The sequence below is a fragment of the Bufo gargarizans genome, chromosome 1 (assembly GCF_014858855.1).
Source record: "Bufo gargarizans isolate SCDJY-AF-19 chromosome 1, ASM1485885v1, whole genome shotgun sequence".
In the NCBI taxonomy this organism is placed as follows: Eukaryota; Metazoa; Chordata; class Amphibia; order Anura; family Bufonidae; genus Bufo; species Bufo gargarizans.
Genome location: NC_058080.1, coordinates 518,819,985 through 518,843,007, shown reverse-complemented (window position 1 = coordinate 518,843,007; position 23,023 = coordinate 518,819,985). Strand labels below are relative to the sequence as shown.

The 23,023-nt window shown below is 43.4% G+C and overlaps 1 protein-coding gene across 1 annotated transcript in view; it reads right to left on the bottom strand.

Annotated features, from left to right (window-relative positions):
* Positions 1–23,023, bottom strand: part of MYO18B (myosin XVIIIB) — a 758,252-nt gene that overhangs the window by 712,211 nt on the left and 23,018 nt on the right. The window contains exons 2-3 of the mRNA XM_044275382.1: positions 4,951–5,069; positions 3,507–3,647 (exon numbers count right to left, since the gene is read on the bottom strand). Coding sequence (XP_044131317.1) covers positions 3,507–3,647; positions 4,951–4,989 — 180 coding nt within the window. The 5' untranslated portion in view covers positions 4,990–5,069. The remainder of the gene's footprint in view (positions 1–3,506; positions 3,648–4,950; positions 5,070–23,023) is intronic.

The window sequence follows — 23,023 nt, the reverse complement described above, 5'->3', positions numbered from 1 at the left end:
AGCATTGAGATCTGCCTTGATTGACTATCATTGTGGGGAGTGTTCATTCCTTATGAACTGTCTGGAACTTGATTGAACCTCCACCATTGCAGGCCATTTCTAAGACCCTTCTCATACTTTGATTGTTTTATTTATTTTATGGATGTACTTTATGGGTGTTTTTTAGAATATTTGATGCTATATTAAATAGTGATATTTACAGTACCGTCTTCTGTTCCCTTATACGGAGTGCCCCTCTATCTTTTATTATTACTTCTGTCTTCCATACGGTTCGGGTGGACCGAGAGGTGAGCACCCTTATCCATTTAGTCTAGAGGTGAGCTGCTGATCTTTACTACTAGAATTTTTTTTATAACTTCTCTCATCACTACTCAATACCCCATAACGAGAAAGTAAAAACAGAATGTTAGAAATCTTTTCTAATTTAATGAAAGGAAAAACTAAAATTTTCACTCAGTACTTAGTTTAGGCATCTTTGGCAGCAATTACAGCCTACAGTCTTCCTGGGATTTTCTGCCTTGCTTCTCAGCAGAACCTCTCAAACTCTGTCAGGCTGGATGGGGACGTTCGGTGGACAGCCATTTTAGGGTCTCTCCAGAGATGTTCAGTTGGGTTTAAGTCAGTGCTCTGGCTGTGCCACTGACGGAGTCGAGGACATTCACAGAGTTGTCCTTAATCCACTCCTGTGTTGCCTTGGCTGCTTAGGGGCATTGTTTTGTTGCTTCAGCGCAGTCTGAGGTCCAGAGCACACTGAATATCTCTGTCCTTTGCTCCATTCAGCTTTCCCTCAACTCTGACCAGTCTCCTTGTCCCAGCCACTGAATAACATCCTCACAGCATGATGCTGCTACTACCATTCACTATAGGGATGGTATCGGGCAGTGCCTGGTTTCCTCCAACCAGATGCTTAGAATTGAGGCCAAAAAGTTAAATCTTGGTTCTCAGTGAGCATCTTGTTTATCACTGTCTGAGAGTCCTTTAGGGTATTTTTGAAAACTTTCATGTGTCTTTTAATAAAGAGAGACTTCCTTCTGGCCACTGTGTCAAAAAGCCCAGATTGGTAGAGTGCTGAAAGTTTCTCTCATATGCATACATGATCTTTGGAACTCAGCCAGAGTGACCATTGAGTTCTTGGTCACCTCTCTTACCAAGGCCCCTTTCCCCCGATTACTTAGTTTGGTGGAGGTGGCCAGCTCAAGGAAGAGTCCTAGTTATTCCAAACTTAGTCCATTTAAGAATTATTGAGCCCACTGTGCTCTTGGGAACTTTCAGTGCAACAAATTTTACTTGTACCCTTCTCCATGTAACACCCCTTTGTGCAGCCCTCAGTAAGCGGGGTGTATGGCAGGTCTCACCTCACTATGGTGCAGTGCCTTCACCCAAATCTTACTTGGAGCTGTATAGAATTGCAGGAGGGTCTCTTCTTCTGCCATTGGTCGACTAGGGAAACCCCTGCCCATCTCAGTAAACACTCACCCCAGGAAGGAGTTAACTTATCAACAGGTTTATTTGGGTATAGGTGAACAATGGTGAAGAACATAAAGATAATGCAATAAAAAGAACAGAGCACAGATTACAATACTGTCTAAGGAAAATATCTGGCGAAGGGGGTGGCTATCTATAACTGGAAACAGTGATGTGGTCACACACACCCTTTTGGAAGATAAAGGCAAAGGCAAGACACTCTTCCCAGCTATCTACTTCTAGTACTCAAATGGCCATAAACTACTGCATAGCAACTAACCCTGTCTGAATGTTGGGGCCCGGTTTCAGAAAACATTGGTGAGCGACTGCTGGTGCACTTACGATTGTCCCACCCAGGAACCATGTGGGGGCTGCAGCATTAAGAAGCTTGGATGGCAGTGAAGTCCGAGGCTAGATCCTCCTGGGGTGCAGGACAACACTCCTCCAGGGAAGCAGGCTGGACTGAAGAATTGATGCAGCTATTGGCTGCAGGGAAGGGCAAGTGCTCATGGGATTTGAAAAGCCTCCATAGAATCCTGTCTCTGAGTTGTACAGGCAGTTCTTTCCACCTCATGGCTTGATTTTTCTCTAATATGCATTGGCAGCTGTGAGACCTTACATACACATGGCTGCGTCTTTCCAAATAATGCCCAATCAACTAAATTTATGATGGACTCCATCAAGGAGTAAAAACATCTCATAAATGATTAAGAGAAATGGGAGGCCCCCTGATCTAATTTTAAGTGTCATAGCAATGGATTTGAGACCACAACATGACAAAATGTGAAAAAAGTGAAAGGATCTGAAGACTTTTCAAATGCACTCTATGGGCCAGATTTATCATTACTCTGACAGCTCACTCCACTTTCACATATGGCTAAAGTCGGTTTTAGCCAAGTCAGAGTTATGATCGGCCCTGTAATAAATGTGGTTTGACGGTAGCAGTTTATCCGTCAGTAAGCAGCTTTACAAAAGTCGCACATCTTTACGAAAAAGTCGCATGTTTTTATTAAAAAGTCGCATGTTCTATTAAAAAGTCTCATAAGATAAGCATGGTCCTCACTGGAGTGAAATTGCGCTTTTTTTTTGCGACTTTTTAAATAGTCCCAATAGTAAATCTGTCTAGAGATTCATTTACATAAGAAAACACGCCCACTTTCAGAAAACTGGCGAGCATAGTGAAGAGCAGAAAAAACTTGCAAATTTAAGCGCAGTTTTAGCTTTTGCGTATTTTTTTTTCGACTTTTTCACTCCATTATTCTGACTTGAAATAATGATAAATCTGGCCCTATGTTTCTTTTGCTATTGTGTTTATGCACTCTCTAACTTTTTTTTTGTATGACTATTGTATATCACTAAAAACATGGCTTGCCTTTTGACGCAAATATATTTATATAACAATAGTATTTTTCTCCCTTCAAATAGTTACTGTTTAGCATACTAGGGGTAAAAATTACCTAATTATCTGGGCTGACACCCTTCTAATAGGATGTGAGGTTTGGTTTTTAACCTGTGGTTTTAGTGAGCTCTAGGCTATGACTGTAGCCTATATTTCTCATCTGAAATGTATAAGCATCTCTCTACTATCTCCTATTTGTGCCCACTGCTCACAATGGTGTTAACTTGATGGAATATAGTATTGCTTTTATTGTACAAGACGAATGTGGGAAACGACTAGTGCCTCCTCAAGTGCAAAATATCTTAGATGGCCTACGTATGCAAAACACCCCAGTAATTGGGAGATTATTTACTTATCCCAATCTATTATTTTATATCTTTTGCATATATCAGGGACATCCGCACACTGTGTTTTCCATCTCTTGTGAACTCTGTACTTTATTTTACTCTCCTATAAAAAGGACAGATACGACTTCTCTATTTTTTATTTTTTTATTCACTCCTGGTTTTAGCCTCCAAAACTGCATCTGACTATGTGGCCGTACCCATCTTTAATATCACGGTGTCAGGTGGGATATTACTTATTTCATCAAAAATGTACGTCCTTATATACATTTGTATTGTACAGTACATTTTGCACTTACTGTCTTTTCCTTCAGGTCTTTTCCTTTTTGTTTTGCTTCTTTTTCAGTTTCTCGAACAAGCTGTTTGATGAACCCACCAGGAATGACTGAAAATAATGGTGGAGGAGATGTAGGGGCCGGCCCCTTGTCTTCTTCCTTGATCTATAAGTATAAATGCGTTGCATGAATATCTGTCTATAAAATGACTGTTTGATGGCCCACACTGGTGAATACAGCATTCAGCAATATCAATGGGTGTAAGTAACCTTGAAATATCATTACATAAAAAATGTCACGATGTGTACACAGATGATGTGAGATCTACTGATGGTCTAATGTATATGGGGTTGTTCTGACAACCCTTAATGGCAGACGTCAGGTGAAAGAACGATGGGACATGGTTTTCAGGTTAGCTGCTGTCAGAGTGGTGTTGCATGTTTACAGTGGCATCAGGAGAGATAGCTCAGAAGAACCAACAGTGATGTCATGTATATGGCTGACTATAGTCAATTGCCTTGTAAAACACAATGTCCCATTAGTCTTAGAGAGCTTTTAGCTATTTTTATAATGTGTGCTATTGACTTAGGGTGCTTTCAACTAGCGTTATTCTTTTCCGGCATTGAGTTCCGTCCTAGAGGCTCAATACCGGAAAAGAACTGATCAGTTTTATCCTAATGCATTCTGAATGGAGAGCAATCCGTTCAGGATGCATCAGGATGTCTTCAGTTTAGCCTTTTTGACTTTTCAGGACGGAGATAATACTGCAGCATGGGTTATAGGAAGACAGTGTACTTTCATAGGGTTAGATTGGGATTTACATTGGTGCTCATATTACATACATTGCTGATAGACCTACCTTAATGGGGTTTTCTGGGAATTTTCACTATGGCTTCAACAATAACGTGTCTGCTTTGGGACATGTCACCGCTGAAGCCAGTCATTGATTACAGAAGCACAGGTGACCATGGCCATACCCTGGCTGGACGTGCGCAAGCCATGGGCTTATAGATGGATGAACAAGATTCAGGACACAGAACCAGAGCTGCCATGTATGACTATTTCATTTAGGGCATACATGAGGGGCATAACTAAATAGTAAAGATTTCCAGAAAACCACTAGAAACTGGACATGAGATACTTGTCGGTATACAGCTATCTCAAACCTCTTCAATACTCATACACACTTGGAGAGGGGAGAAAGCTGCAGTCAGAATCTGGCAGCAACTTATTTCTCCAAGGACTGGGCATGTTAGAGAACTGAAAACCTGATCCGAAGGCAGATGATGGGAGTGCCGGGGTCAATACATCGCTAGATGGTTGACCGATTCCATCGAAATTGGCAGTTTCAGCCAATATACCTGTATATCTAATGTGTATGGTTACGTTAATCTATAAATTAAACTACCATGTAATAATATAAACATGCAGGTTAAATGGAATGGGTATTATGCTAAGTGAGACTTTCCTTCTGTTCCCACAGTGCAAGGCGTGAGGAGATAGCCATGCTGTTACAGTGTCTGGAGGTGGCTTGTTGCTTCAGAAGTGAGAAGTCAGGGCAAGTGAAACATTAGGCTTCAACCAACACTGGACAAACAGGATGAGGTGATATGAAGGGAAACAAGAGAAGAGAAATGGGTCATTAGTAAGCATGAATAATGGCAATTCATATGAATAGACATAAAAGAAGATCATTTACTGCCTTAATACAAATATGTAGAAAATACAGCATTTCCATTTTACCCAGTAAAAAATAAAGCTAACTGGCCTCCAGTAGCATAAATAGGGGATGGCTTATTTCAGAACAGGCTTACATTGCTAATTGTGATAATTACTTTGCTAGACTAAGGATGGTTTAAAATGCATGATTATGAGGTTATCTTTCTAAACAGCATTGTGTACATCATAAAATGTTAAATGGTCACTGACATTTCACACAATTTTGCATAAATCAATGGTACAAGCGACCACAAGAAACTTTGTAATATGTTTTTTCAGTGAGAAATGTCTGATTCTCCTGTTATAAGCTATTTCCCTCTCAGCCCCTCTGTGGAAGCTTTGATTGACAGGGCAAGGCAGTGGCAAAGCAGAGAGTCAGGGACTGCTCACAGAAAGGAGTGGAGATTGGGTGCAACAATAGCCACAGTGACGCCTTCATTGCACCAAAGGCCTAATGTACATATGAAGTCCTATAACTCAGGAATGGAGGCTTGGATCAACAAAAGAAATCAGGTGTTTTAATCAGGTGAACCAGAGCTACGCATCTATGCAAACAGTTTGAAAGAGAGGTCACTGGTGACAGATTACCTTTAAGCATTTCAGAAGCTAGATCATTTGTTACAAATAACTGACATTATTATTATTATATTTGTATTATATTAGTGGTTCTGGTACTAGTCACATAGTATATTAATGGTTCTGGTACTAGTCTGGTACTAGTTATATTTGCGATATGAATATTCGAGCTCCAACACTAATAATCACCAGTACACAATCATTGTTCAGTGTAAGCGCTGATCAAATTGATTATAAAGGGCTATTTATTTGTCCCAATAAAAAGACCCTTATTTTAATACATCATAGTTTATGGCAGGCAATCACAGTATTATCAACAACTGACCTAATATAAATGTTAGGTCACTGGTCCATTCCCGCCACTTTCCGGCTACTCACCATGCTGTCTGCCATCCTCTGCAAGCTGCTATCTCCAATGCTCCGGCTTCTATTTAATTAGGGCATGCACATGCTTACCTGTGACCGCTGAAAGGGCCACTGTGCACATCTCAGAATCCTTCCCTAGCCAATGGCTGAGGGTCCCTGGATATTTAAGGCACTCTGTCCAGGCAGAGACTACCTGAGCCTACGGTTCCATATGATCAGCAAAGGCGTTTGGAAGACTTGTGCTTCAGCCATTCTCTTGCATTATCCAGTCTGTGTTACCATTTGTGTTCCTGCTGTGTGCCTCTCCTGTCTGTGTACTCCTGACCTCACAGTTCAGCTTTCAGTTCAAGTTTGTGTTTATGTTTTCCTAGTTTGTCTGCCTGTCTGTGCTGCAATGTTGGCTCCTGACTGTCTTGTTCCTACATCCATCACTACCCTGCCCGCTAGCTCTCCTAGTGTCTCCAGTTCTGTGTTGCCATTATCTTCAGTTTCAGTATTAGAAACTGCTTCTGCGAATGTCATGTGGATTCCTTGCCTGTGTAGCCAAGTTTCCTACATTCAAGTTCTGCCAAAAACTACATAAGTATAAGTGACTGTTCAGAATGTACCTGTGGTTTTGTTGCATTTTCTGTGCATTTTCTGTGCCCAGAGCTTCTGGTGCTTGCATTAGAGTCCCTAACCCCAGTGAGTCAGCTGACAACTATATTGGGACTATCCCAAGAGGTAGAAGTCTGGTTGCTCCTCTGCAGCAAAGTCCGCCTCCCCTTACAGGGTTTAAAGGGTGAATACCAGCAGAGCACTGAAATAACTAACGCCCTTAGGGTTTAGCTTAAAGCTTAACCAGTTTGTTGGCACAGTGGATCCACACTTACTGATCTGTGAACAGTAGTGTTAAACGAGTACCAAGTGCTCGGGTGCTCTGGAGCTCGAGTAGAACACTTTGGGATGCTCAGGTGCTCTACAGAGCACCAGAGCACAATGGAAGTCAAAGGGAGAACCCAAGCATTAAACCAGCTACCCCCTGCTCTGAAGAGGGGAGGGTGTCTGGTTCACAGGAAAAGGTCAGAAATTGATGGAAACACCACTGAAATGGTTCGAGAACAGCATGGGGAGGATGTCTGGATGCATCTTGGACTCCCAGGTTGCTGCTGGGAATGATGTTCTCCGAGTAGTATGCCACTTTTACAGACTGTCAAGCCCAGCCCTGTGGGTGTTCTGAGACGATCTGTCAGAGTTGCTGCACGTGACTCGATCTGACAGTTTGTTTTGTTTTGGGTTTGAACATAATCCCACCTCCTATTAGGTGTGGTTTGTTTGGTCATTGGGGAGGCTATTTATTCCTCCCTCTCCCTATAGCCTTTGCGGGATATAGTTCTACCTTGTGTGAGCTTTGAATGCTTGGTGGATCGTCTGCTCCTTCTCGCTAGGGCTTTCGGTGGTAGAAGGCGCTGGGTGTCTCTTACCATTTTTCCCTATTGCTGAGGGTCTGTTTAGTGTGTTATAGTCTTAGGCACGGGGACATGTGTATATCTACCATTGAGGTATGCACATGGGCTTAGCAGCCTAGGGAAAGTGTGTCAGGGATTGCTAGGTGGTGACCTTGTTTTTCCCTAGCTTGTGGGGCCTAGTTCATTGTTTAGTTTGTCTTTCAGTTTGCTGTTCCCTTCCCTACCTATTGGGTCAAATACACTCAAAACCGAAGAAAAAATTGATTTAAAAAATTGCTAGGAAACATTCATTTCTGTATATTTACTTGTATATAAACTGCAAGTGCTGCCAAAAATTACAAGTAAGAGGCACTCAGATACAACCTGTACATCACATAAAGGAGGGCTTCATTCACATTAAGGTACAATTGTTCAGGTAGTGGGACTCCTACACTAATAAACTCCATTCACACCAAAAATTACAAGGAACCGGCACTCCAATACACCCTTGAAAAATTATGATTGATTGCCTGCTGGTGACCCTCAAAAACATTAAGAGCAAGGCCCTGCTGGTGTCCCTCTAAAACATTAGGGGCAAGGGCCTGCTGCTGATCTGACCATCTAAAACATAAGGGGTGAGGGTCTGCTGCTGAGCTGACCCTCTAAAACATTAGGGGTTGAGGGCCTGCTGATGATCTGGCCATCTAAAACCTGTCAGCAATTTCAGTTGACATGCGTATGCACTTATCAGTTATTATGCCCCCAGCAGCACCAAAAACCCACTCTGACAAAACGCAGGTGGAAGGGCAGGCCAGCACCTCCAAGGCGTAGAGCGACAGTTTGTGCCACGTGTCCAGCTTGGACACCCAATAGTTGTAAGGCACTGAGGACGCTGACATGGTCTGCTACGTACTCCTTCACCATCTTCCAAAACTTTTCCCTTCTTGCCACACTAGGCCGCGCATCAGGGTGAGGGTACTAGCGGGTTGTCATGAAACTTTCCCAGGCCTTGGAGAGTGTTGCCCTGCCTCTGTTTGAAATGCTGTGTGTTCCCCTCGTCTCCCCTCCTCGGTTGCCCAAGGAACTACGTACTCTGCAGCCAGCATTCTCAGCTGGAAATTTTTGGAGCAATTTTTACAAAAGGACCTTCTGGTATTGTACCATTTTGCTAGTCCTCTCCACCACAGGAATGAAAGATGAGAAGTTCTCTTTGTAGCGGGGGTCTAGAAGAATGAACAACCAGTAATCGGTGTTGGCCAAAATGCGTATAACGCGAGGGTCACCGGAAAGGCAGCATAACATAACGTCAGCCATGTGTGCCAGAGTCCCAACAGACAAGACTTCGCTGTCCTCATCAGGAGGATGACTCTCAATCTCTTCATCCTCTTCCTCCTCTTCAGCTCATCCACGCTGAACAGATGGAATAAACCTGCTATGGGTACTACCCTCTGTAGTAGAGGCAACCGTCTCCTGCTCCTCCTCCTCACCCTCATACAATTCGCACTGAGAAGACGAACTGAGGGTGGTCTGGCTATTACCCTGTGTACTGTCTTCCCCCATTTCCACCTCTTTCACATGCAAAGCGTCCGCCTTCATTGTGAGCAGCGAGCGTTTCAGTAGACACAGAAGTGGGATAGTTACACTGATAATAGCTCTGTTATAATAATCTGTGTTGATTCCTCAAAGTTGCGTACAACCTCACATAGGTCAGACATCCATGCCCACTCATCGCTTGTGAATAGCGGAAGCTGACTGAAAAGGTGACGACCATGTTGCAGCTGGTATTCCACTACTGCCCTCTGCTGCTCACAAAGCCTCGCCAACATGTGGAACGTGGAGTTCCAGTGTGTGCTCACGTCGCACAACAATGCGCTTTAGGGTGCTTTGTGCCCTGCTCATTTTAGTATGGCACAGGTTGCAAATAACAATTCTTTTATCGTCTGCACTTTCCTCAAAAAAGCGCCAGACTGCAGAACACCTACCCCTTGGCAAGGGAGATTGCCACAAGGGGGTGCTCCGGGGAACAGTTGCGGGCCTGTTTTGTGTGGCCCGCCTTCTCCCTTTTGCCACCCCATTGCCTCTTCCAGCCTGTTGCGGTGCTGCGGATCCCTCCACCTCTGTACTGCTGTCCTCACTCGGCTTGCCACCTTCCCAGGTTGGGTCAGTGATTTCATCGTCCACCACATCCTCTTCCACTTCCTCACTCTGGTCATCCTCCTGACTTGTTGACCTAACAAGAACCTCACTTATTGATAACTGCGTCTCATTCTCATCATCAACCTCTTTAGACGCTAATTGCCATTGACTTATTGGCAACTGTGTCTCACGATCATCATCCACCTTGTAAAACACTAATTGCCATTCCCCACCGTCATCTTCTTCTGACTGTCGATGCTCAAGAGTTTGGGAATCAGTGCACAAGGTCTCCTCATGTCCCTCTTCAAGCAGGCTTGGCGAGAGGCCCAAATCAAGGAATGGCGCTGAAAAGAGTTTCTTTGAAGATCCGAGTGTGGGATCACTTGTTTGCCAAGACTTTCCATGGTGGGAGCAAGGAGGATCAGGGTGAGGATTCTGTTGACCAGACTCTTGGCTACGGAGACTGGACTTTATGAAAGACAGGGTGGTGCTTAACCGACTAGAAGCATTATCTGCTGCAATCCAACCGACCACCTGGTCGCACTGGTGTGACTTTGAGAATGTTGTCTTGCGCCGCCCTGCAAACTGGGACATGAAACTAGGTATCGTGTGTGTTTCTTGTGCTCTGGGAGCAGGCACAGTTTCACCACGCCCATGGCCACGGCCTCTGCATGCACCATCAGCAGCATGGCCACTTTCCCGTCCCTTACTGCTCGCCTTGAGCATATTAAATGGTATATATGCTTGCAAGTATGTCACGCGCACAGTAGTGCAGGCTTTGTAAGTGTATGTGCAAATAAATTACACTGACTGTCACAGATATTTAGGATGTGTAAACGTTATACAGGAGATGTAGTGCAGGTAATGTCGCTGTCACCAGCGGCTAAGAAAAAAATTACACTGAATGTCACAGATATTTAGGATGCGCAAACATTAGACAGGAAATGTAGAGCAGGTAATGTCGCTGTCATCAGCGGCTAAGAAAAAATTACACTGAATGTCACAGATATTTAGGATGCGCAAACATTATATAGGAGATGTAGCCCAGGTATTGTCGCTGTCACCAGCGGCTAAGAAAAAATTTACACTGAATGTCACAGATATTTAGGATGCGCAAACGTTATACAGGAGATGTAGCGCAGGTAATGTCGCTGTCACCAGCGGCTAAGAAAAAAATTACACTGAATGTCAAAGATATTTAGGATGCGCAAACGTTATACAGGAGATGTAGCGCAGGTAATGTCGCTGTCACCAGCGGCTAAGAAAAAATGACACTGAATGTCACAGATATTTAGGATGCGCAAACGTTATACAGGAGATGTAGCGCAGGTAATGTTCTGTCACCAGCGGCTAAGAAAAATGACACTGAATGTCACAGATATTTATGATGCGCAAACGTTCTAAAGGAGATGCAGCGCAGGTAATGTCGCTGTCACCAAAGAAAAAATGACACTGAATGTCACAGATATTTAGAATACACAAATGTTATACAGGAGATGTAGAGCAGGTAATGTCGCTGTCAGTAGCGGCCAAACAATTGCGCTGAATGTCACTGATATTTAGGATGTGCAAATGTAGCACAACAGATGTAGCAGTCAGCAGTGGCCAAACAATTGCACGCAATTTAGCGCAGGTTGCACTAATAATATATATTGCAGCCAGATAAAACAATAGTCCTTAAAAGGACTTTTGGGTCTCTAACACCTTTCAACAGTAAACCCTGCCTGAAAAACAAAAACAATTCCTGCCCCTACACTATCTTTCCCTTTTGCTGCAGTTCTCCCTGACTAAGACTGAGCCGAACCAAGTGTCAACAGGTGCTATATAGCACCCGATGACGCGTTCCGGCCAGCCAATCTCTGTAATGCCAGTAACCAACATTTCTACGGCATTACAGTGAGTGCCAGTACCTCCACGCACGTTTATTGGCTGTGTAGCAGACAACAAAAGTGAGGGGAGGAGACTCGAGCATCGTGCTCCAGCACACGCAGTGTTAGGCCGAACAACACACAATCCTCAGATAGCCAGACAGTTTTCACATTAGTTTTATATATATACACTTACCTAAAGAATTATTAGGAACACCATACTAATACGGTGTTGGACCCCCTTTTGCCTTCAGAACTGACTTAATTCTATGTGGCATTGATTCAACACGGTGCTGATAGCATTCTTTAGAAATGTTGGCCCATATTGATAGGATAGCATCTTGCAGTTGATGGAGATTTGAGGGATGCTCATCCAGGGCACGAAGCTCCCGTTCCACCACATTCCAAAGATGCTCTATTGGGTTGAGATCTGGTGACTTTGGGGGCCATTTTAGTACAGTGAACTCATTGTCATGTTCAAGAAACCAATTTGAAATGATTCGAGCTTTGTGACATGGTGCATTATCCTGCTAGAAGTAGCCATCAGAGGATGGGTACATGGTGGTCATGAAGGGATGGACATGGTCAGAAACAATGCTCAGGTAGCCCGTGGCATTTAAACGATGGCCAATTGGCACTAAGGGGCCTAAAGTGTGCCCAGAAAACATCCCCCACACCATTACACCACCACCATCAGCCTGCACAGTGGTAACAAGGCATGATGGATACATGTTCTCTTTCTGTTTACACCAAATTCGGACTCTACCATTTGAATGTCTCAACAGAAATCGAGACTCATCAGACCAGGCAACATTTTTCCAGTCTTCAACAGTCCAATTTTGGTGAGCTTGTGCAAATTGTAGCCTCTTTTTCCTATTTGTAGTGGAGATGAGTGGTACCCGGTGGGGTCTTCTGCTGTTGCAGCCCATCCGCCTCAAGGTTGTGCGTGTTGTGGCTTCACAAATGCTTTGCTGCATACCTCGGTTGTAACGAGTGGTTATTTCAGTCAACGTTGCTCTCCTATCAGCTTGAATCAGTCGGCCCATTCTCCTCTGACCTCTAGCATCAACAAGGAATTTTCGCCCACAGGACTGCCGCATACTGTATGTTTTTCCCTTTTCACACCATTCTTTGTAAACCCTAGAAATGGTTGTGCGTGAAAATCCCAGTAACTGAGCAGATTATGAAATACTCAGAACGGCCTGTCTGGCACGAACAACCATGCCACGCTCAAAATTGCTTAAATCACCTTTCTTTCCCATTCTGACATTCAGTTTGAAGTTCAGGAGATTGTCTTGACCAGGAACACAACCCTACATGGATTGAAGCAACTGCCATGTGATTGGTTGACTAAATAATCGCATTAATGAGAATAGAACAGGTGTTCCTAATAATTCTTTAGGTAAGTGTGTATATACATATATATATATATATATATATATATATATATATAAAACAGGAAGTCTGCCCCCATTAAATTATACCTATATATTTTGCTATTACTCTAAATTCTAGGATCAGACATGTAGGAACAATTGCCACTAACAACACATAGTCCACATGGACTAAGCCTCTATAAAGAGAACCAGAATAATAACAACTAAAAAATGATAATAAATATGAATATTGGATCTCATATTTTACAAATGCCTCATAGAAAATGTGAACCTTAACAGGTTATTACGAGCAGCAAGGCACTTTTTCTTTGAGACAACTTACTCCATACGACCAATAGTGTCAGTATCAGTATTGTATACTTCATGTCAATGTATTCTATTTCTGATCTGTTACACAAAACATTATATTCTTTTCAAGGCAAGTAACACCTGTTATAATCAACTCTACAATTTTGTAAGTCTAAGGGTTATATTTTCACTGTATGTGACATTACTAAAGGATGCAGTGGTGAGACATGGGGCTATCTTTGAGGGCTTGGCATGACCCTCTTTAATCCTGCTGGATACTAAATCCTTACAATGAAGTCTGCCAAATACTTGCTTCAGTTATTCGTTATCTAAAGGCTTCTAGTTTTACTCGTAATGTATTCTCTATATTTAGTGATTGAATTCACCTTAGGCATCTCTAGACCAAGATGCCAAAGCTCTCAGCCAACAAAACCTGTCCAAGAGAACACAACTTCACCCACATTTGTAAGACAAGCTTGTTGTAGAGTTTAATGATACAGAGTACATGAATAGTTGTACATGAAGCTTATTTTAGAGTTTAATGATACAGGGTTCACCTGTTCTTCTTGCATTACCTTCCAATTACACATAGAAAACTTATGCTGGTGATAATGGGTTCATACTGTATATAATTACCATAGAGACATGAAAAATGTTGCCCATTTGTTTAAAGTCTTCCCGTAATGTCATTAAGGACCCTGAGGGGCATTTCCTGCTGGTATCTGGCATTATCAATGACATGGCTTGGCAACCTTTCCTGTATTTCTTATTGTGCGTCTAATAATTGCCCTGTTTATCAGCTACAGTATGTAACACCAACCACAGCCATGTTTTAAGGTACTCTAATAATTGGAGGTGACTGTGCCTGTAGAACAATCCTCAAACAAGTCATTCTTCACTTCTATTGGCACCTATGTTGTGTCTTAAAAGCCAAGCTCCTTTTATTCTTTTATAATGATTTAGTCCAGGTTGGGGGAAAAATTTCCATAATAAATGTAATTTTCTCTGTGGTACTGCATACTCATCCACTTACCACATTTTCCTCCAGTTGTCTACCTGAAAGCCTGCATCATCAATGCAGTTTGGATGCTTAGAAAGCTAAATGACCTTTGATGATGTAATGACAGGTCCTGAACCGTCCAAGATTAAAGGAACTACACTGACAATGGTGCAGTTCCAAGTTTTGGACAGCGCAGGTTCTGTGATGACATTATCGAAGGTCCTTTACTCCTGCCTTGAATGTCCCCAAGACATTTAAATGGGGACAATGCTGCTGCCAGTGGGGGATGCAGCTGTTTTGTAATCCCAGTCCAGCTCTAACTGTGATGCAGGCAGTGCACTGTGCACAGACGGATCCATCATGAACAACATTGAAAGTCAATGGGGGACGGATCTGTTTTCTATTGTGTCAGAGAAATCAGATCCATCCCTATTGACTTACATTGTGTGTCAGGACGGCTTCGTCTTGCTCCGCACGATATCGCAGACAGAAAAAGCTGCTTGCAGCGTTTTTCTGTCCGCGATGGGAACGCAACCAAACGGAACAAAATGCATTTTGGTGCATTCTGTTTCGTTCAGTTCAGTTTTGTCCTCATTGCCAATGAATGGAGACAAAACTGAAGCGTTTTGAGATCCTATGACGGAACTCAATAGCAGAATTGAAAACGCTAGTGTGAAAGTAGCCTTAGTAAGTGCAGTTGTGGGGGGGGGGGATAAATAGGGATTGGGACTAGCCTCATAATGTAGTATTATTACATGAGGGATTAAGTGGTGTGTGCACAGCATGTCCATGGGAATTTTATTAATATCACTCAGAGTAGTACTAGTAAAAATATATATATTTTTTTAAATCCCCCTTATTAAAGAGGACCTTTCACCACTCCTGACATGTCTGTATTAATAGCTGCCGTACATACATTACCCATGTAATAACAATGCTGGAGCATCTATTCTTATGGTTCTATGTCCTGCTGTTCCTTTATTATTTCTACTAGAAGTAATGTATGAATTGCTAGCAGTCTGCAGTAAGGGTACAGAGGGGAAGTAACAAGTTGGGGGTGTGTACCTGAACAGTTTAACTCTATCCAATCAGTGCTGCTATTTTCAGACTGTGCAAGTACACCCCCCCCCCCCCCCCCCAAAAAAAAAAACTGGTTACCACCCCTCTGTATCCTTACTGAAGGCTAATAGCAATTCATTCATAACTTCTAGTAGAAATAAAGGAATGGCACATCATGGAGCCATAAGAATAGATGCTCCAGAATTGCTACTACATGGGGAATGCATGTAGCTATTAAAACAGGCAGGAGTGGTGAAAGGTCCTCTTTAACGTCATAACCAGTGACATGTATGACCTTGTGCAATGTGCTGCCCCCCAGGGTTGATCATGTCCCAGGTTTATCGGATTGTAGTGTGGTGCAGCCTCAATAGTTTTCTGTCTGTGTCACGGTCCTCCTACCTGGATACCGTTGCTCCCCAGGGTTAGGCTCCAAAGCAATAAAGGGGAGAGTAATGGTGGAGGTGGAGAAATAGTCGAGTCCAGACTTTTATAAAGTTCAGCAGCTTTACTTGAATCAACTTGCATCCATACAAGAAGGGGTGTTTCTCTTGGTTCCAGCAGGTTTTGGCATAAACTGGCAGGCAAACTTAACTATTCTTCTTTATCTCTCTGCTGTGAATAACTCGGCTTTAGTCTGGTCGCTGGACTTTAGGACTGTCCTGGTAGCTTCGGAGTGGGGTGCCTTTGGCTATTGACCCCCTCACAGTGCTCTGTATGTAAATCTGTAAGGAGTCAGGGTGATTCTCCTCTCCTTCCAACTCTAGCAGACTAAGACTGACCGAAAACTTCCTGAAGCCCCTCCCTTGATAGGAAATAGGAGTAGCCCACTTCTGCTTAAAAGGGGGAGAATGGTATGGTAAGTTCCATTCTATCTAAAGATTTCTCTGCCACATAGGCTGCCACCTGCTTGGGAACCAGGCATATAGCATGTAATACAACAAATAACAGTTACATAGCAAAACAATTAATGCACAGTGTAAGAGGACATGGAACAAATACACAGGTGACATTATGGTTAGCCCATTAGAGACAGTAGCAGGGTGTAGGAATGGTAACACCACTCTGGGGTATTACACTTGTGCCGTACATGTACTATGTGGGATTGAAGCTCATGCAATCTAGCAGGAGCAGCTTAATGACAGCTGGGGACCCAAGAACACAGAATCTGCTTCTCCTTTGCTCTGTGCATAGTGTTTAATGAGCATTATGCAGTGAATAGAGGAAGCATCTATGCCTCTTCCTCTAGTGGACTTGACAATCACGTGAGAGATAGGTGTCTGAGGGGCTGAGCAGAGCTGATAGGTTTAACAGACCCTAATCAGCTCAGACTTTGTAAAAAAAAAAAAGGGGAGTCTCCACAGGTTAAGGAGTGCAATGCTTGGCTTACCCGGGCACTGGCAACCCACGCTATGCCAGTTTTCAAGAAATTATTTATGTGAGAAGTCAAACATGGCCCATGCAGAAATAAACTTGGATTTTAATATTGTGTTGGACAGGAAAGAAAATTGGTCCTGGACCCAAATCCATGTTGCTGAAAGTGGCATTCTTCCATGGAGCCAGACAATGCAGTTGCTATAGGTCCCTTATTGTGCTCTCTTAATTACTGCCTCCAACAGCAGGCTTATCTACAGGCCAGGACTGAAAGCCTTACCATGGCTCTAGACATCCTCCCCCACAGTATGTCTTCATTCAGCAGTGAAGAGGAAAGTCAGTTGTGTGGGGGTCTGGTCTGCCATGGGCCCTGTAGAAGCAGTTGGGACAGTGTGTTGCTCAATAGCAAAGGCAAGATTGAAGCACACCCCATTAAAACTTCCATACTCAAACCCGATCATCATTAGACCCCAATCAGAACCTGGATACATTCCAGTCCGTAGCAGTCCAGGTGTTTCGTTCATTACAGTACTGCAAACAAAGGTGATGGTGGCTGGCTGTCAATGGCAGAACACATAATGGGTGCCATGTCACCAAATTCCTTCTGCTAAACACCTGGAAATGGCCGGCAGAGACAGGGGTGTGAAATTAGGGTGCCGTCTGGGTGCTTCTCTGCGGATCAAACAGTCCTCTCTACTGGTGATCTGTTTGGGCAGTCCAAAGCCTGTTCATCTTGTGTGTGTGTCCTCATGTAAACGCTGCTCCCAACACTTTCTAACAGCTAGGTCAGAATGACCCAGATGGTGGGCAATTCACTGGAATGAATACCCTACTTCTCTCAATCCAGTGATGTGCTTTCTCTCAAAGTCTGTCAACAGGGCAAAATGTCTTTAAATGTGTCGTAGAGGCATGTCTAGCAGTCAATGATCTGTCACCAAGAGGTATACTACCAAAAAGTAGCCTTTGAGCACCTTTTATAGGGCAGTAGGGGAGATACTTTTACACATGCTTGTGGCAAGAGCCATGCTGAGCTTTGCAGCAATCCGATATGTCTTTAAGGGTGAGTTATTTTTTGTCAATGTGTGTATGTATATATACAGTGACGGAACTACCACCATAGCAGCCCTAGCAGATGCTACAGGGCCCTTGGCTAACAAGGCCCTCACACACAACTGACTTGTGCCTTCTAGCAGCAATTTTTTGCCATGGCTAGCGCATCAGTGCCCAGGTGTAGTGACTCTGTCCTACTGTGTGATCAGGAGGAGAAGTCAGCAGGGCATCGTGGCGGGGCAGCACTAGGCTTGAAGAAGTGGCGTGCTTTGGGCCCCTGGTGTATTCAGTTTCCTGGGGCCTACACTCTGGAGGGATAAGGGAACCATTAATTCCCTTACCTGCCCTGATTTGCCGCTCTTCTGTGATACAAGGATACAGGGGTCAAAGCAGGCCGGAGGCAATATACACATGGGGGCACAACAGGCATGAGGCATTATATATGGAATCACAGCGAGAGACACAGAACACTATATACCATGGGCACAGCAGGCAAGAGATACTACAGGGGGCACAGCAGACAGGAGGTACTATGTATGAGGGGCATGACAGGCATAAGGCACTATATATAGGGGGCACAGTCAACTTCATTATATACAGGGGGCACAGTAGGCAGGTGACACTACAGGGGGCACAGCATGCAGTAGGCACTCACTATACAGGGGGTCACAGCAGGCAGGAGGCACTCAATATAGGAGCAACAGGCAAAATACATCATATAAAGGGGGTCACAGGCAACAGGCTGTATATACAGGTGGCACAGAGGTATTGTATACAGGGGGCACAGCAGGCAGGAGGCACTACATAAAGGGACACAGGTAAGAGGTACTATATAAAGGAAGCACAGACTAGAATACAGGGGGCTCAGTGCAAGAAGCACTATATAAAGGGGACACAAAATGGAACTATATAAAAGGGGCACAGAGCACTATTTACAATGGTGCACAGAGCTTTAGGTACTATATACATGGGCACTGAGCGCATGGCACTTTATTAGGGGGCACAGAGCATTAGGCACTATTTATGGGACACAGTGTGTGTGGTGCATTATATTTCAGGGGGCATAGTATGTGACATGATTAAGAGGAGTTTGTGAATATAGGGTGCTGATGTCTTAGTAAAGTGAGAAGCTGAAGACATCTAGGCAGCATTCTGTGCAGAGATGAGAGAACGAGATGAAAAGAAAAGGGAAGAGAATAACCCAGAAGAAGACTTACCTGTAGTCACTAAATGTGAATGTTTATTCTGCCACTGACTGTGTCTGATCACTCGTATGGGCTACAGCGTAATGATGGGTGGTAGCACTGTTTTGTGAAACAAGAACTCCCAGCATCGCTTTATACCTGTTCAGGCCATACTGGGAACTTCACGTCAAACATGACAAGGGCTAACCTGACTATGAAAATTGTATTTGTGTTAAGCTGGTGCTATATCATGCTTGGTTCCTGTGCTGTATTTATGGAATGAGATTTGTTCTGGTGCTGTTTTTAGTGTTGAGCAAAGCGAGCTTCGGATCATAGATCCGAAGTCGCTTCGGTCAAAACTTCATTTGAATGCTGTATATATGAGGTGAAATTCGTTAATTCCAAAGTCTCACGAGACTTCAGCCATCCATTTTTAAACTTGAAAACCATCTTAAACTTGATTCCAAGTTGGCTTCAGTTCCAGCTGGTACCTTGGCACCTAAGTCGACTTCGGATTCAAGTTTTAAAATGGTTTTCAAGTTTTAAAATCGAAGTCCGAATGTCACCTCGCCGGAGCCCATTCATTTGAATCCTGTACGGAGATGGATCTCCGTACATCAGTCAAACGAAGTTTTGACCGAAGCGACTTTGGATCTATGATCCGAAGCTCGCTTTGCTCAACATTAGTTGTTTTTATGTAATGAGCTTGGTTCTGCTATTACATGTAAATAATATATTTTGCTGTATGCAGATACAGCACCTATGGAGGGGAGGGGGGAGCATGCATGCATTGTGACAATTGATAATATACGTTAATCTATAAGTGCCACAAACAATGCAGCATGTGTGCTCACCCTTCCGAAGGTGCTATATGTATATACAGAGAATTATACCAGGTGACATGCCAGTATATGGCAGTCACTGTCCTAATCATTAGACCAGTGAAGACAGTGTTTGGCTACAGTGGTCACATATCGTACAACACTGGGCGAAAGGGGGCCAATTCAAAAGTTTGTTAAGGGGCACAGCCTTCTCTAGTTATGCCCTTGGATATGTATACATGTAGCATGATGCATTCCAAGACTTTGGGGGGTGATTTACAAACAGATATATCCCACTTTTGTGGTGTATATCTGGCGCATATTCTGTTGCACGCCATGTTGCGTCAGAATCTGCGACTTCTTCCCCGCTCAGGCCAGGTCTAAAAAGGGGGCGTGGCATGAGGAAGGGGACAGGCCAGCAAGCCTTCCTCATTCTTCATTTTCTACCCCTGGTTTAGGCGTAGAAAATGGTCTAAATGTAAGGCAGCTAGGAAGCTGTCTTACATTTAGAATTGGCGGTGGATACGCTGTAGTTATGTATGTACCTTCGGCGATCCACCGCCAGCGCAAGAGCTTATTTCTTTTTGATTTACCACTGTAAATTAAGAAAAGGATCAGCAATAAACTATAAAAGAACCAATTATTGCTGATCTTGAATGACTAAACTAACAAAACCATTATCATACACAACCCTATTACAGTGGGATGCCGACTGTATAATACAGCTGGTTCCCACAAGTGATGGCTTGGGCCTAGCTCCTGTGCTCACACCTTTACTGCGCTGTAATAGCACAACAACCCTGTGTGTTCAGCTACCTGACTGTCTCTGGTATTCCTATGTGACTGCACTCAGAGATACAGTATAGGCCAGTTTTATATGCATGTGTTTAGTCTGAAAAATACAGTCCGTGTTACTGACTGTGGCTTGGCCAATCTGAACTTACTGCATCAGGATGATTTATGATGCTGTAAATAACAGTCCAAACTCAGGAGTACTATCACATACTCAAATGATGCATTGACTGCAGGACAGTAGACCCGCAGTTGGGCTGGAACTCAGCTCTGGGGGTAACTGCAATGGTTTGTAATGTAATGCTTTTGTAATATTCATGTTATGTCATACTTTATTCTATACACCTTGTACACCAGCAGATGGGGTATGGTTGGCAGTGTTTGGCACCAGGACTCAGACTTACCATCCAATTCTTCCCCTCTTGGTAGGAGTGGGCTGGTCCGACTTCCTGCCAAGGGAGGGGTAGAGCTAGTTAGAGGAGAGTGTGGAAGAGGGTGAGGAAGCATGTGATCCAGCTCCTACTCCTCTGGGCCATGAGGATCACAGAGTCAGTTCATCAGAGAGAACCCTTACTCCAGAGAGCCTGCAGGGTTCCAGGTAGAGATGAGTGAATTTCAGGTTATGAAATTCGCTCACACTTCGTTTACTGATAAAAGGTGAATTGCGTTATGGATTCCGTTACCACGGACCATAACACAATTCTATGACTGAATGCATAACGGAATGCCTTTAGAGGCATTCCATTATTCATTCCATCATAATAGAAGTCTATGGGCTGCAAAACGGATCTGTCCCGTTTCCGTTATGCAGGAAAGGACTCCCCTGCTTAACGGAAATGGAACTGACCCGTTTTTCAGCCCATAGACTTCTATTATGACGGAATAAATGCCTTTAGAGGCATTCCATTATGCATTCTTTCATAGAACTGGTAACGGAATCCATAACGCAATTCACCTTTTACTAGTAAACGAAGCGTGAACGAATTTCAAAATATTAAATTTGCTCATCTCTAGTTCTAGGCTACAGAAGAACTGTAAACAACGGTGTATTATTGTCAGCAGAGTGATCAAGAAGTCAAGCTATAAAGACTCTATTGCAAAATGAAGACACATTAAGACACCTCCTCTGCAGTTCAAAACAGACATAGAAGTCTGCATCGCACAGTGCACACCTACAGCCACAAGTGCGAGAGTACAACCATAGGGAAGGAATCGGGAGAGAGAGAGACAATGTCAGCTAGAAAATGTATGAGTGTCATTTTCTGCCACATTGTCAGCCACCATACCTCATTATCTGAAATTGCTCTTTGTACGAACTGCTGCTGGATGTGCTGCTATTTGTTTTTTGCACTCAGTAAAGAAAGATGTGCTTTGTTCTATAACCTGTGCATGGTTCCCTGACATCACTTATTCACTGCACTGAAACCCTGGGAGGTACAACCTGAGGTAGGACACTGTGACACAACCTCTCATAGGGGGCACTACCACTCCCAACCTCTGTAGCAGTTCCACTGGGGCCCTCTTCCTCTCTTACTTTTGCAACTGGTCTTTGTTGCTCTAGCCGTCGAGAATAATTTGGCTGTGGTAGCAGTGGCAAGCGCACAAGACGGGAGGCACTTTAGGACAAGGACATCACAATCAATGGCAGTATTCAGTCACTCACTGTGTTGTCGATTTTTTTCTTGGTCTTTTTGTGTATGTGTGGTGGGGCCACTGGACGGCATGATAAGGGGAGCATTTATTAATACAGGTTGCTAGTTGAGATTTCTATTATTGGAGCATGTAGGAAACTCTGGCACTAGTTGTATTTGTTTTATTATACAATAAAAGGAGCTAACTGTGCCTTGCACTATTAAGGCATGGAGGAATCTGGGATGGGTGGCATGGCCAGTACAATGGGGGGACATTTTGTACAATAAAGGGGAAAATTATGGCCAGAAATATTGGGGCACTGGAAACTGGATGACACCAATGAGTGGCTGGAAATGCCACAGTAAAATTTGGAAATAAAGGGCCCAAACCACGGCTGGCACTATTGGGGACATTAGGGAAATTGGATAATAAAGACACTTTTTATATTGTTTTGCTCTGGCAAAACTCAGGCAGATCTCCCAAATTCTTAGCTGTAAGTTGGTAATATGGAACTTTTGTATGTTGGTTTTTATTCAGTAACAGAACTAGCTCTAGAGATAAGCTTTGCAGCTCTCTGCAGACCGACTTCTGAAATAATTAAATTTGACTATGTTGTGGGTATAACATTTCAGTATATAGGGTGCCACTTTTAATTTTGGCCAGAGCGACACTTTGTCAAAAATTGCCCTGCTTGGTCCACCTACAGGTATTAATCCTTTAGTCTGATATACTATTGCTCATCGTTCATCTGTTCAGATTCTCTTTCTTAAATAAATGGTCAGTTGTCCCTATCCAGTGTACCTATGATGGATATATCCATTTTGGGTTGTTAAGGGTTTAAATAAAGGCACACAA